Here is a 14,733-nt window from a genome sequence, read left to right as displayed (position 1 = left end):
CCTACACAAGCATCAGCCTACACAGACATAAAGATGATATATAAACACAACAACTCTATAGTTAAACTAAGACACTAACAAGTGGTGACACAAGTCGTACGATCAAATCCCTCTATTGAAACTAGCTGAGTAGACAGAACTCTACAACCCCTAGGCTGTGTACTGCGACACTGTGAAGCTGTCGGCACTTATACATTAGGTGACCAACCCACAGGGGTGAATAGGAGGGGGAGGTGTTTCCCAAATAATAGGTCAGGACCCACTGGGAGGTGACAGCCTATTGGTTTTGAATCATGGCCTAAGTTTTGGTCTTGGATATCATTATTTGGAAACCTATATAGTTTGACAATAAGAACGTTTTAGCAAAACCATCACAATTTATAGATCCCAAAGTCATCAGCCAATAAGACCACAGACTGCAACACTGCTGGCTTTCATCTCTCCTCTCTAATCAGGGAATGACTGTTGAATACCCATCAGTTAATTACCACTAAGACAAAAGGCCAGCAGTACTGTGGATGTAGACTCCTAGATCTGAAAACCCCTCAGGATATAACATCTCCTTTAGTGAGTGGTATCGTATCTCTGGGGAGTAAACACCTACAGACCACAGGTTTAATCATTAGACGATATCAAATCAAATGAAATGTATTCATAAAGCCCTCCTTACATCAGCTGATATCTCAAAGTGCTGTACATAAACCCAGATATGCTATGCTACGCTATGCTATGGAGCTATGTTTTCTCCGTGGTTTAAACACCTTCAGACCACAGGTTTAATCTATTTATGCTATGCTACGCTACGCTATGGAGCTATGTCTTCTCTGGGTTGTAAACACCTTCAGACCGCAGGTTTAATCTATAGATGCTTTGCTATGTGTAACAGTATAACTTTAGACCGTCCCCTCGCCCATACCCGTGCACGAACCAGGGACCCTCTGCACACATCAACAACAGTCACCCACGAAGCATCGTTACCCATCGCTCCACAAAAGCCGCGGCCCTTGCAGAGGAGAACTACTACTTCAAGGTCTCAGAGGTCTCAGATCAATCAAATGTATTTATAAAGCCCTTCGTACATCAGCTGATGTCACAAAGTGCTGTACAGAAACTCAGCCTAAAACCCCAAACAGCAAGCAACGCAGGTGTAGAAGCACGGTGGCTAGGAAAAACTCCTTAGAAAGGCCAGAACCTAGGAAGAAACCTATAGAGGAACCAGGCTATGAGGGGTGGCCAGTCCTCTTCTGGCTGTGCCGGGTGGTGATTATAACAGAACATGGCCAAGATGGTCTAATGTTCATAGATGACCAGCTGGGTCAAATAATAATAATCACAGTGGTTGTCGAGGGTGCAACAGTTCAGCACCTCAGGAGTAAATGTGAGTTGGCTTTTCATAGCCGATCATTCAGAGTATCTCTAAAGCTCCTGCTGTCTCTAGAGAGTCTCTAGAGAGAAAACAGCAGGTCTGGGACAGGTAGCACATCTGGTGAACAGGTCAGGGTTCCATAGCCGCAGGCAGAACAGTTGAAACTGGAGCAGCAGCACGGCCAGGTGGACTGGGGACAGCAAGGAGTCATCAGGCCAGGTAGTCCTGAGGCATGGTCCTAGGGCTCAGGTCCTCAGAGAGAGAGAGAGAAAGAAAGAAGAGAGAAAGAGAGAAAGAAAGAGAGAATAAGAAAGGAAGCGAGAGAGAGAATTGGAGAGAGCATACTTAAAATCACATATGGTATGGTTCCCAATAAGAGGCAGCTGTTTATCGCTGTCTCTGATTGGGGATCATATTTAGGTAGCCATTTCCCTTTGATGTTGGTGGGATCTTGTCTATGTGCAGTTGCCTGTCAGCACTCGTTTGTATAGCTTTACGTTTCATTTTGTTATTTTGTTAGTTTGTTCAGTGTTCATTCTTTTAATAAATAAGAATGTATGCATACCACGCATACCACCCAGAAAAAATTGTTTGTGTGGAGGTACTGACTAATGTCGAAAAAACGATATACTATCAAAATAAAGAACGTTGCACTGTCACGCCCTGACCTTAGAGATCCTTTTTATGTCTCTGTTTTGGTTTGGTCAGGGTGTGAGTTGGGGTGGGCATTCTATGTTTTGTGTTCTATGTTCTCTATTTCTTTGTGTTTGGCCAGGTATGGTTCTCAATCAGGGACAGCTGTCTATCGTTGTCTCTGATTGGGAACCATACTTAGGTACCTTTTTCCCACCTGTGTGTGTGGGAGGTTGTCTCTGTTTAGAGCACTTTGCTTGTGAGCTTCACGGTTTGTTTTTGTAGTGTTTATTGTTTTGTTTGGCGTCATTTTGCTTAAAATAAAGAAAATGTACGCTCACCACGCTGCACCTTGGTCCTCATCCTTCAACAGCCGTGACATGCACACTCCATGTATAAACTCAGAGCAATTTAATGGGTATTTACCCACGTTTCGGCATCACTGTGACTCTAGATACAGTTGAAGTCGCAAGTTTACATACACCATAGACAAATATATTTAAACTCAGTTTTTCACAATTCCTGACATTTAATCCAAGTAAAAATACCCTGTCGTAGGTCAGTTAGGATCATCACTTTATTTTAAGAATGTGAAATGTCAGAATAATAGTAGAGAGAATTATTTATTTCAGACTTTATTTATTTCATCATATTTCCAGTGGGTCAGAAGTTTACATACACTCAATTAGTATTTGGTAGCATTGCCCTTAAATTGTTTAACTTGGGTCAAACGTTTCGGGTAGCCTTCCACAAGCTTCTCACAATAAGTGAGCTCAATCCTCCTGACAGAGCTGGAGTAACTGAGTCAGGTTTGTAGGCCTCCTTGCTCGCACACACTTTTTCAGTTCTGCCCACACATTTTCTATAGGATTGAGGCCAGGGCTTTGTGATGACCACTCCAATACCTTGACTTTGTTGTCCTTAAGCCATTTTGCCACAACTTTGGAAGTATACTTGGGGTCATTGTCCATTTGGAAGACCCATTTTCAACCAAGCATCAACTGATGTCCTGAGATGTTGCTTCAATATATCCACAATTTTCAATTCATCATGATGCCAACTATTTTGTGAAGTGCACCAGTCCCTCCTGCAGAAAAGCACCCCCACATCAATACTTCTACTGCTACTGGTACCTGTAGTTAAATAATTATACATATATTCATAATTTCCTAATTCTTCAAGGGCTGGATTTTCAACCACAGAATGAATCCACCATTCATTCTGATCTTAACCCGAACCCTCCGATGTCCACAAATTAACCCATCTTTCCCAGTATAATGCTATTTCCTTTTGTAATACCAGCACTAGAAATACTGTTTTACTCAAGTAGAAGAATAATGACTGACTTTGATAAATACTGAAAGGACAAGTACTTGGAAAAGCTTCTCAATTACAGCAATGCGAGTAGTTTTAATGAGTTACTTTACACTTCTGTGTATTTACTACAACTTGACATTATAAATAAAGTTGTATTTAAAAAGTATGGTAATTTCTTATCAAGAAATGGGGAAATATCCCTGGACTGCGCATATTTGAAAAGTGTAACTAAATCAAGTCCATCGGGATTGAGTTACAGAAAAGTATTCAGACACAATTTGTTACATTATTCAGACCATTTGAGACTCGAAATGAACTCAGGTGCATCCTGTTTCCATTTATCAATCTTGAGTCCACCTATGGTAAATTCAATTGATTGGACATGATTTGGAAAGTCACACATCTGTCAATACAAGGTTCCACAGTTGACAGTGCATGTCAGAGCAAAAACCAAGCCAAGAGGTCGAAGGAATTGTTTGTAGAGCACCGAGACAGGATTGTGTAGGGACACAGATCTGGGGGAGGGTACCAAAACAGTTCTGCAGCATTGAAGGTCCCCAATAACACAATGGCTTCCATCATGTTTAAATGGAAGAAGTTTGGAACCACTAAGATTCTTCCTAGAGCTGGCCACCCGGCCAAACTGAGCAATTGGTGAAGGGCCTTGGTCAGGGAGGTTTCCAAAAACTCTATGGTCACTCTGACAGAACTCCAGAGTTCCTCTGTGGAGATGGGAGAAGCTCCTAGAAGGACAACCATCTCTGCAGCACTCCACCAATCAAGCCTTTATGGTAGAGTTGCCAGTCGGAAGCTGTAGAGCGACGCTCCCCATCCAACATGACAGATCTTGAGAGATTCTGCAGAGAAGAAAGGGAGAAACTCCCCAAATATAGGTGTGCCAAGATTGTCGCTTCATACACAAGGAAACTCGAGGCTGTAGTCGCTGCCAAAAGTGCTTCAACAAAGTACTGCGTAATCGGCCTGAATACATATGTAAATGTGATATTTCAGTTTTTATTCTTTATAAATGTGCAAAAAAAGTGTACAATCCTGTTTTTGCTTTATCATTATGGGCTATTGTGTGTAGATTGATGAGTGGGGGAACAAAAACAATTTTATCAATTTTAGAATAAGGCTGTAATGTAACAGAATGTGGAAAAAGTTAAGGGGTCTGAATAGTTTCTGCATTCACTGTATATAATCTATATATATTTTTTTATCAAATGTAGTCTTATAAAGTTATTTCAAATAGTACATATTGTTGAGCAACCTTGGTCCGGTGTAGTCCACAAAACACATTGCATGTAACAAACACTTACTTGACCTACAGCATGGGCAATCAAGTTAATGTTTCTGACATTTTCGGATTACAAAACAACTATTGATTTAGAACCACGGAGAGTTACCGCAAGTCACAAAGGAAATAGGAGCTGCCTCCACTATTCCAGCAACATTTCAACTTCAACATAACCTAATCACCTATCCTTAGTCTAATACAGTGACAACTAAAAGATACCAAAAACGATTTATTCCAATCAACGTTAAGCTAAATATGATGTGGCTTGTAGAGAAAAGCCAATACCATCCTCCTCTTTCATGTTGCCTTTGCCTAAACGGTCTATGACTCTATCATAGAGTACACACTTTCAATTTATGTTTTTCTGGGATACCTGGCTAAAAAACTTGCTCGCAAGCCTAACTTCCTTTCATGGGCAACAATGCGTCAGGCCATTAGCATGCTACATCTAGCTACAGTGCCAGTAAAAAAAAATTGGACACACCTACTCATTCAAGGGTTTTCTTTATTTTTTTTTACTATTTTCTACATTGTAGAATAATAGTGAAGACATTTCAAACTATGAAATAACACATATGAAATCTTGTAGTAACCAAAATTGTTAAACAAATCAAAATATATTTCATTTTTTAGATTCTTCAAAGTAGCCACCCTTTGCCTTTATGACAGCTTTGCACAGTCTTGGCATTCTCTCAACCAGCTTCATGAGGAATTCATTTCAATTAACAGGTGTGTCCAAACTTTTGACTAGTACTTTATGAATATATAATGGTGTACATAGACTGTATGTGTCAGGTGCGTGAATGAGGACCCAAAAGCGAATTAACAAACAGAGTTTCTTTAATGATGAACACACGTGGGCTCAGATGGACAGGTAGATTCCGACAGGACAGGACAAGGTTGCAGCAAACACGATGATAGTCTGGTTCAGGCATGAGACACACAAACAAGAATCCGACAAAGACAGGAGCAGAAACAGAGAGAGATATAGGGACCTAATCAGAGGGAAAAAGGGAACAGGTGGGAAAAGGGGTGAATGAGGTAGTCAGAGAAGACAAGGAACAGCTGGGGGAAAGAGGGACAGAAACGGTAACCTAGTACGACCAGCAGAGGGAGACAGGGTGAAAGGAAAGGACAGAAACAAGACACAACATGACAATACATGACAGTATGGTGGAAAAGTACTAAATTGTTATACTTGAGTAAATGTATAACAATTAACAACAATTACCCCAAGTAAAAGTGAAAGTCATCCAGTAAAATACTACTTGAGTAAAAGTCTAAAAGTATTTGGTTTTAAATACACTTAAGTATTTAAAGTAAAAGTATAAATCATTGCACATTCCTTATATTGAGCACACTAGACAGCACAATTGTCTTGTTTTTTAAATGTATTTACAGATAAAAGTTCAGAGCAGGGTACTGGTGTTAGCCTGCTAGTTACAGTGTCTAAGGTGCAGGGTACTGGTGTTAGGATGCTAGTGACAGTGTCTAAGGTGCAGGGCACTGGTGTTAGCCTGCTAGTGACAGTGTCTAAGGTGCAAGGTACTTGTGTTAGCCTGCTAGTGACAGTGTCTAAGGTGCAGGGTACTGGTGTTAGCCTGCTAGTGACAGTGTCTAAGGTGAAGGGTACTGGTGTTAGCCTGCTAGTGACAGTGTCTAAGGTGCAGGGTACTGGTGTTAGCCTGCTAGAGACAGTGTCTAAGGTGCAGGGTACTGGTGTTAGCCTGCTAGTGACAGTGTCTAAGGTGCAGGGTACTGGTGTTAGCCTGCTAGTGACAGTGTCTAAGATGCAGGGTACTGGTGTTAGCCTGCTAGTGACAGTGTCTAAGGTGCAGGGCAGGGTACTGGTGTTAGCCTGCTAGTGACAGTGTCTAAGGTGCAGGGCAGGGTACTGGGCGGAGGCCAGCTAGGGACAGTGTCTAAGGTGCAGGGCAGGGTACTGGGAGGAGGCCAGCTAGTGACAGTGTCTAAGGTGCAGGGCAGGGTACTGAGGGGTGGTAGGCTTGTGATGACTGTTTAACAGTCTGATGGAATGGAGATGGAAGCTTTTTTTCATTCTCTCTGTTCCAGCTTTGATACACCTGCATTGTCTCCGCCTGCTAGATGGTAACAGGGTGAACAGGCCGTGACTCGGGTGGCTGAGGTCTTTGATGATCTTCTTGGCCATCCTGTGACACCGGGTACTGTAGATGTCCTGAAGGGCAGGCATTGTTCATCTGCTAAACTGTAGCGTCTGCTAAACAGTAGCGTCTGCTAAACACGACCAATAAACACTGATTTGATATGTTTGACCGACCATAATGATCCCATGCCGTGAGCCCAATCTGTCCCAGGGGGGAGTGGGATATGCTTAAAGCACATTTCTATTTCACCCAACACTGTACAAGTTACACACGTGTACATGTGTGAAACAGGACTAATGTAAACACTCCCTAATTTACCTTTTGATAATTAATATCCCTTAAAATGAATTTGACAATATTGTTGCAATTGATTTCACGCACAATTATCAAACCATGCGATAACTAGTATTGTGTGTCAACATTTTAACCGTTTTTTTTATTTTTTTTAATTTGTTGATATTTAAAAGAAGAGTGCACTTTCATATATGTTAGTGAGGGTTCATACCTCGTCATACCCGACTCTATACATTCATTTTACATTTGAGATTTGATAAAACATGTCAGTCAAGTCACATCTGTATTTGATTATGTGTATCCCAAAATATATAATAACAAATAAATAACTCACCCTTTTTGACATTTTATTGATACAGTTCTTTTTCTTCTAGACAGTATCTGAACCAATCTCTTTCTAATCTCCTTGGTCTTCAGACAGTAGATTGTAGGGTTGATCAGAGAAGGTAACAGCGTAGCTATAATCAGTAAAGCATTACGCTCCGTCAGATTCAGCCTCACCCCTATCCTCGTCAACAACACAGAGACCAACTTGGGAGCGTAGTAACAGGACACCACAATGATGTGACAAATACAGGTATTAAACCCCTGTGCTCTGCTCTCACTGTTTGGCAGTCTCAGTAGTGTGTAGAGGATTTTAACGTATGACAGTATAATTAAGGGAAACTGGCCCGCGAGGAGCCATAGAGCCAGAATGGTGGGAATCAGGAAGTAAGGTTCAGGGTTGACACAGGCAGCCCTGATTAACGCTGGGTAATCACAAAAGACGTACCTAATGATTGGTTGGCAGTATGGAAGGTTGTCAAAGTCTGCCCAAGCAAGAGCAATTCCTAAGCATATTATACCAATGAACCAGGAAGCTATGATTAACACAAATATTTGTGCGTTAGTCAGGATGCTGTGGTACCTAAGAGGGTTGCTGATAGCGATGGTTCGGTCCAAAGCCATCAGGGACAGGGCCAGACACCCTGTGATGTCACCCAGGTGGTAGATGTACATGCGTGATATGCAGAACCTAGGAAGAAACCTATAGAGGAACCAGGCTATGAGGGGTGGCCAGTCCTCTTCTGGCTGTGCCGGGTGGCGATTATAACAGAACATGGCCAAGATGGTCTAATGTTCATAGATGACCAGCTGGGTCAAATAATAATAATCACAGTGGTTGTCGAGGGTGCAACAGTTCAGCACCTCAGGAGTAAATGTGAGTTGGCTTTTCATAGCCGATCATTCAGAGTATCTCTAAAGCTCCTGCTGTCTCTAGAGAGTCTCTAGAGAGAAAACAGCAGGTCTGGGACAGGTAGCACATCTGGTGAACAGGTCAGGGTTCCATAGCCGCAGGCAGAACAGTTGAAACTGGAGCAGCAGCACGGCCAGGTGGACTGGGGACAGCAAGGAGTCATCAGGCCAGGTAGTCCTGTGGCATGGTCCTAGGGCTCAGGTCCTCAGAGAGAGAGAGAGAAAGAAAGAAGAGAGAAAGAGAGAAAGAAAGAGAGAATAAGAAAGGAAGCGAGAGAGAGAATTGGAGAGAGCATACTTAAAATCACATATGGTATGGTTCCCAATAAGAGGCAGCTGTTTATCGCTGTCTCTGATTGGGGATCATATTTAGGTAGCCATTTCCCTTTGGTGTTGGTAGGATCTTGTCTATGTGTAGTTGCCTGTCAGCAGTCGTTTGTATAGCTTCACGTTTCATTTTGTTATTTTGTTAGTTTGTTCAGTGTTCATTCTTTTAATAAATAAGAATGTACGCATACCACGCTGCGCCTTGGTCCGATCCTTATAACAAACGTGACACCCAGAAAGAAATGTTTGTGTGGAGGTACTGACTAATGTCGAAAAAACTATATACTATCAAAATAAAGAATGTTGCACTGTCACGCCCTGACCTTAGAGATCCTTTTTATGTCTCTGTTTTGGTTTGGTCAGGGTGTGAGTTGGGGTGGGCATTCTATGTTTTGTGTTCTATGTTCTCTATTTCTTTGTGTTTGGCCAGGTATGGTTCTCAATCAGGGACAGCTGTCTATCGTTGTCTCTGATTGGGAACCATACTTAGGTACCTTTTTCCCCACCTGTGTGTGTGGGAGGTTGTCTCTGTTTAGAGCACTTTGCTTGTGAGCTTCACGGTTTGTTTTTGTAGTGTTTATTGTTTTGTTTGGCGTCATTTTGCTTAAAATAAAGAAAATGTACGCTCACCACCTTGGTCCTCATCCTTCAACAGCCGTGACATGCACACTCCATGTATAAACTCAGAGCAATTTAATGGGTATTTACCCACGTTTCGGCATCACTGTGACTTCCTCTAGATACAGTTGAAGTCGCAAGTTTACATACACCATTAGACAAATATATTTAAACTCAGTTTTTCACAATTCCTGACATTTAATCCAAGTAGAAATACCCTGTCGTAGGTCAGTTAGGATCATCACTTTATTTTAAGAATGTGAAATGTCAGAATAATAGTAGAGAGAATTATTTATTTCAGACTTTATTTATTTCATCATATTTCCAGTGGGTCAGAAGTTTACATACACTCAATTAGTATTTGGTAGCATTGCCCTTAAATTGTTTAACTTGGGTCAAACGTTTCGGGTAGCCTTCCACAAGCTTCTCACAATAAGTGAGCTCAATCCTCCTGACAGAGCTGGAGTAACTGAGTCAGGTTTGTAGGCCTCCTTGCTCGCACACACTTTTTCAGTTCTGCCCACACATTTTCTATAGGATTGAGGCCAGGGCTTTGTGATGACCACTCCAATACCTTGACTTTGTTGTCCTTAAGCCATTTTGCCACAACTTTGGAAGTATACTTGGGGTCATTGTCCATTTGGAAGACCCATTTTCAACCAAGCATCAACTGATGTCCTGAGATGTTGCTTCAATATATCCACAATTTTCAATTCATCATGATGCCAACTATTTTGTGAAGTGCACCAGTCCCTCCTGCAGAAAAGCACCCCCACATCAATACTTCTACTGCTACTGGTACCTGTAGTTAAATAATTATACATATATTCATAATTTCCTAATTCTTCAAGGGCTGGATTTTCAACCACAGAATGAATCCACCATTCATTCTGATCTTAACCCGAACCCTCCGATGTCCACAAATTAACCCATCTTTCCCAATATAATGCTATTTCCTTTTGTAATACCAGCACTAGAAATACTGTTTTACTCAAGTAGAAGAATAATGACTGACTTTGATAAATACTGAAAGGACAAGTACTTGGAAAAGCTTCTCAATTACAGCAATGCGAGTAGTTTTAATGAGTTACTTTACACTTCTGTCTATTTACTACAACTTGACATTATAAATAAAGTTGTATTTATGGTTTAAAGTATGGTAATTTCTTATCAAGAAATGGGGAAATATCCCTGGACTGCGCATATTTGAAAAGTGTAACTAAATCAAGTCCATCGGGATTGAGTTACAGAAAAGTATTCAGACACAATTTGTTACATTATTCAGGCCATTTGAGACTCGAAATGAACTCAGGTGCATCCTGTTTCCATTTATCATCCTCGAGTCCACCTATGGTAAATTCAATTGATTGGACATGATTTGGAAAGTCACACATCTGTCAATACAAGGTTCCACAGTTGACAGTGCATGTCAGAGCAAAAACCAAGCCAAGAGGTCGAAGGAATTGTTTGTAGAGCACCGAGACAGGATTGTGTAGGGACACAGATCTGGGGGAGGGTACCAAAACAGTTCTGCAGCATTGAAGGTCCCCAATAACACAATGGCTTCCATCATGTTTAAATGGAAGAAGTTTGGAACCACTAAGATTCTTCCTAGAGCTGGCCACCCGGCCAAACTGAGCAATTGGTGAAGGGCCTTGGTCAGGGAGGTTTCCAAAAACTCTATGGTCACTCTGACAGAACTCCAGAGTTCCTCTGTGGAGATGGGAGAAGCTCCTAGAAGGACAACCATCTCTGCAGCACTCCACCAATCAAGCCTTTATGGTAGAGTTGCCAGTCGGAAGCTGTAGAGCAACGCTCCCCATCCAACATGACAGATCTTGAGAGATTCTGCAGAGAAGAAAGGGAGAAACTCCCCAAATATAGGTGTGCCAAGATTGTCGCTTCATACACAAGGAAACTCGAGGCTGTAATCGCTGCCAAAAGTGCTTCAACAAAGTACTGCGTAATCGGCCTGAATACATATGTAAATGTGATATTTCAGTTTTTATTCTTTATAAATGTGCAAAAAAAGTGTACAATCCTGTTTTTGCTTTATCATTATGGGCTATTGTGTGGGCTATACAGTGCCAGTAAAAAAAAATTGGACACACCTACTCATTCAAGGGGTTTTCTTTATTTTTTTTACTATTTTCTACATTGTAGAATAATAGTGAAGACATTTCAAACTATGAAATAACACATATGAAATCTTGTTGTAACCAAAATTGTTAAACAAATCAAAATATATTTCATTTTTTAGTAGTAGCCACCCTTTGCCTTTATGACAGCTTTGCACAGTCTTGGCATTCTCTCAACCAGCTTCATGAGGAATTCATTTCAATTAACAGGTGTGTCCAAACTTTTGACTAGTACTTTATGAATATATAATGGTGTACATAGACTGTATGGTGGAAAAGTACTCAATTGTTATACTTGAGTAAATGTATAACAATTAACAACAATTACCCCAAGTAAAAGTGAAAGTCATCCAGTAAAATACTACTTGAGTAAAAGTCTAAAAGTATTTGGTTTTAAATACACTTAAGTATTTAAAGTAAAAGTATAAATCATTGCACATTCCTTATATTGAGCACACTAGACAGCACAATTGTCTTGTTTTTTAAATGTATTTACAGATAAAAGTTCAGAGCAGGGTACTGGTGTTAGCCTGCTAGTTACAGTGTCTAAGATGCAGGGTACTGGTGTTAGGATGCTAGTGACAGTGTCTAAGGTGCAGGGCACTGGTGTTAGCCTGGTAGTGACAGTGTCTAAGGTGCAAGGTACTTGTGTTAGCCTGCTAGTGACAGTGTCTAAGGTGCAGGGTACTGGTGTTAGCCTGCTAGTGACAGTGTCTAAGGTGAAGGGTACTGGTGTTAGCCTGCTAGTGACAGTGTCTAAGGTGCAGGGTACTGGTGTTAGCCTGCTAGAGACAGTGTCTAAGGTGCAGGGTACTGGTGTTAGCCTGCTAGTGACAGTGTCTAAGGTGCAGGGTACTGGTGTTAGCCTTCTAGTGACAGTGTCTAAGATGCAGGGTACTGGTGTTAGCCTGCTAGTGACAGTGTCTAAGGTGCAGGGTAGGGTACTGGGCGGAGGCCAGCTAGGGACAGTGTCTAAGGTGCAGGGCAGGGTACTAGGCGGAGGCCAGCTTTTGACAGTGTCTAAGGTGCAGGGCAGGGTACTGAGGGGCGGTAGGCTTGTGATTACTGTTTAACAGTCTGATGGAATGGAGATGGAAGCTGTTTTTCACTCTCTCTGTTCCAGCTTTGATACACCTGCATTGTCTCCGCCTGCTAGATGGTAACAGGGTGAACAGGCCGTGACTCGGGTGGCTGAGGTCTTTGATGATCTTCTTGGCCATCCTGTGACACCGGGTACTGTAGATGTCCTGAAGGGCAGGCATTGTTCATCTGCTAAACTGTAGCGTCTGCTAAACAGTAGCGTCTGCTAAACACGACCAATAAACACTGATTTGATGTTTGACCGACCATGCCGTGACCCCAATCTGTCCCAGGGGGGAGTGGGATATGCTTAAAGCACATTTATATTTCACCCAACACTGTACAAGTTACACACGTGTACATGTGTGAAACAGGACTAATGTAAACACTCCCTAATTTACCTTTTGAGAATTAATATCCCTTCAAATTATTTTGACAATATTGTTGCAATTGATTTCACGCACAATTATCAAACCATGCGATAACTAGTATTGTGTGTCAACATTTTAACCGTTTTTTTTTAAATTTTTTTTATTTGTTGATATTTAAAAGAAGAGTGCACTTTCATATTTGTTAGTGAGGGTTCATACCTCGTCATACCCGACTCTATACATTCATTTTACATTTGAGATTTGATAAAACATGTCAGTCAAGTCACATCTGTATTTGATTATGTGTATCCCAAAATATATAATAACAAATAAATAACTCACCCTTTTTGACATTTTATTGATACAGTTCTTTTTCTTTTAGACAGTATCTGAACCAATCTCTTTCTAATCTCCTTGGTCTTCAGACAGTAGATTGTAGGGTTGATCAGAGAAGGTAACAGCGTAGCTATAATCAGTAAAGCATTACGCTCCGTCAGATTCAGCCTCACCCCTATCCTCGTCAACAACACAGAGACCAACTTGGGAGCGTAGTAACAGGACACCACAATGATGTGACAAATACAGGTATTAAACCCCTGTGCTCTGCTCTCACTGTTTGGCAGTCTCAGGAGTGTGTAGATGATTTTAACGTATGACAGTATAATTAAGGGAAACTGGCCCGCGAGGAGCCATAGAGCCAGAATGGTGGGAATCAGGAAGTAAGGTTCAGGGTTGACACAGGCAGCCCTGATTAACGCTGGGTAATCACAAAAGACGTACCTAATGATTGGTTGGCAGTATGGAAGGTTGTCAAAGTCTGCCCAAGCAAGAGCAATTCCTAAGCATATTATACCAATGAACCAGGAAGCTATGATTAACACAAATATTTGTGCGTTAGTCAGGATGCTGTGGTACCTAAGAGGGTTGCTGATAGCGATGGTTCGGTCCAAAGCCATCAGGGACAGGGCCAGACACCCTGTGATGTCACCCAGGTGGTAGATGTACATGCTTGATATGCAGGAGTAGTAGGAGATGGTTTTGACCTCGCCCAGCAGGACAGAGATCATGGTGGTGCTGGTGCTGGAGGTGAACATGATGTCCACCACGGCCAGGTTACAGATGAGGAGGTACATGGGCGTGTGCAGCCGTCTGTCCGTCAAAATGATGCAGATGTTGGTGCCGCTTCCCAGAATCACAAGGAAATAGGTGATGAAGATGAGGAAACCCAGGAGCTTCTGGTGAGAGAGGTGGTCGAAGCCAGTGATGGTAAACTCCTCCACATTCTTCCCAGTGAAATTCACTGAAGACATCCTACACAAGCATCAGCCTACACAGACATAAAGATGATATATAAACACAACAACTCTATAGTTAAACTAAGACACTAACAAGTGGTGACACAAGTCGTACGATCAAATCCCTCTATTGAAACTAGCTGAGTAGACAGAACTCTACAACCCCTAGGCTGTGTACTGCGACACTGTGAAGCTGTCGGCACTTATACATTAGGTGACCAACCCACAGGGGTGAATAGGAGGGGGAGGTGTTTCCCCAATTATAGGTCAGGACCCACTGGGAGGTGACGCCTATTGGTTTTGAATCATGGCCTAAGTTTTGGTCTTGGATATCATTATTTGGAAACCTATATAGTTTGACAATAAGAACGTTTTAACAAAACCATCACAATTTATAGATCCCAAAGTCATCAGCCAATAAGACCACAGACTGCAACACTGCTGGCTTTCATCTCTCCTCTCTAATCAGGGAATGACTGTTGAATACCCATCAGTGAATTACCACTAAGAAAAAAGGCCAGCAGTACTGTGGATGTAGACTCCTAGATCTGAAAACCCCTCAGGATATAACATCTCCTTTAGTGAGTGGTATCGTATCTCTGGGGAGTAAACACCTACAGACCACAGGTTTAATC

The 14,733-nt window shown here is 41.8% G+C and overlaps 2 protein-coding genes across 2 annotated transcripts; both read right to left on the bottom strand.

The window, feature by feature from the left end:
- Positions 1-7,225: 7,225 nt before the first annotated feature.
- LOC118945296 (olfactory receptor 10G7-like) lies at positions 7,226-13,030 on the bottom strand. Its single transcript, XM_036967721.1, has 2 exons — positions 13,023-13,030; positions 7,226-8,048 (listed from the first exon to the last, which is right to left on the bottom strand). Exons 1-2 carry the CDS (start codon positions 13,028-13,030, stop codon positions 7,364-7,366), a joined length of 693 nt encoding a protein of 230 aa, XP_036823616.1. The 3' UTR covers positions 7,226-7,363.
- Positions 13,031-13,141: 111 nt separating this feature from the next.
- On the bottom strand, positions 13,142-14,113 carry LOC110509432 (olfactory receptor 10G4-like). Its single transcript, XM_021590323.2, has one exon. The coding sequence runs from the start codon at positions 14,111-14,113 to the stop codon at positions 13,142-13,144; it is 972 nt and encodes a 323-aa protein (XP_021445998.2).
- Between the last annotated feature and the right edge of the window lie 620 nt (positions 14,114-14,733).

This window comes from Oncorhynchus mykiss, chromosome Y (genome assembly GCF_013265735.2).
Source record: "Oncorhynchus mykiss isolate Arlee chromosome Y, USDA_OmykA_1.1, whole genome shotgun sequence".
NCBI classification, from domain to species: Eukaryota; Metazoa; Chordata; class Actinopteri; order Salmoniformes; family Salmonidae; genus Oncorhynchus; species Oncorhynchus mykiss.
The sequence above is the reverse complement of the archived record's forward strand: the minus strand, read 5'-3'. Positions and strand labels throughout refer to the sequence as shown.

Excerpts from the sequence above, each read along its gene's own strand:
- LOC110509432 (XM_021590323.2), bottom strand. The coding sequence starts at position 14,113 with ATGTCTTCAGTGAATTTCACTGGGAAGAATGTGGAGGAGTTTACCATC.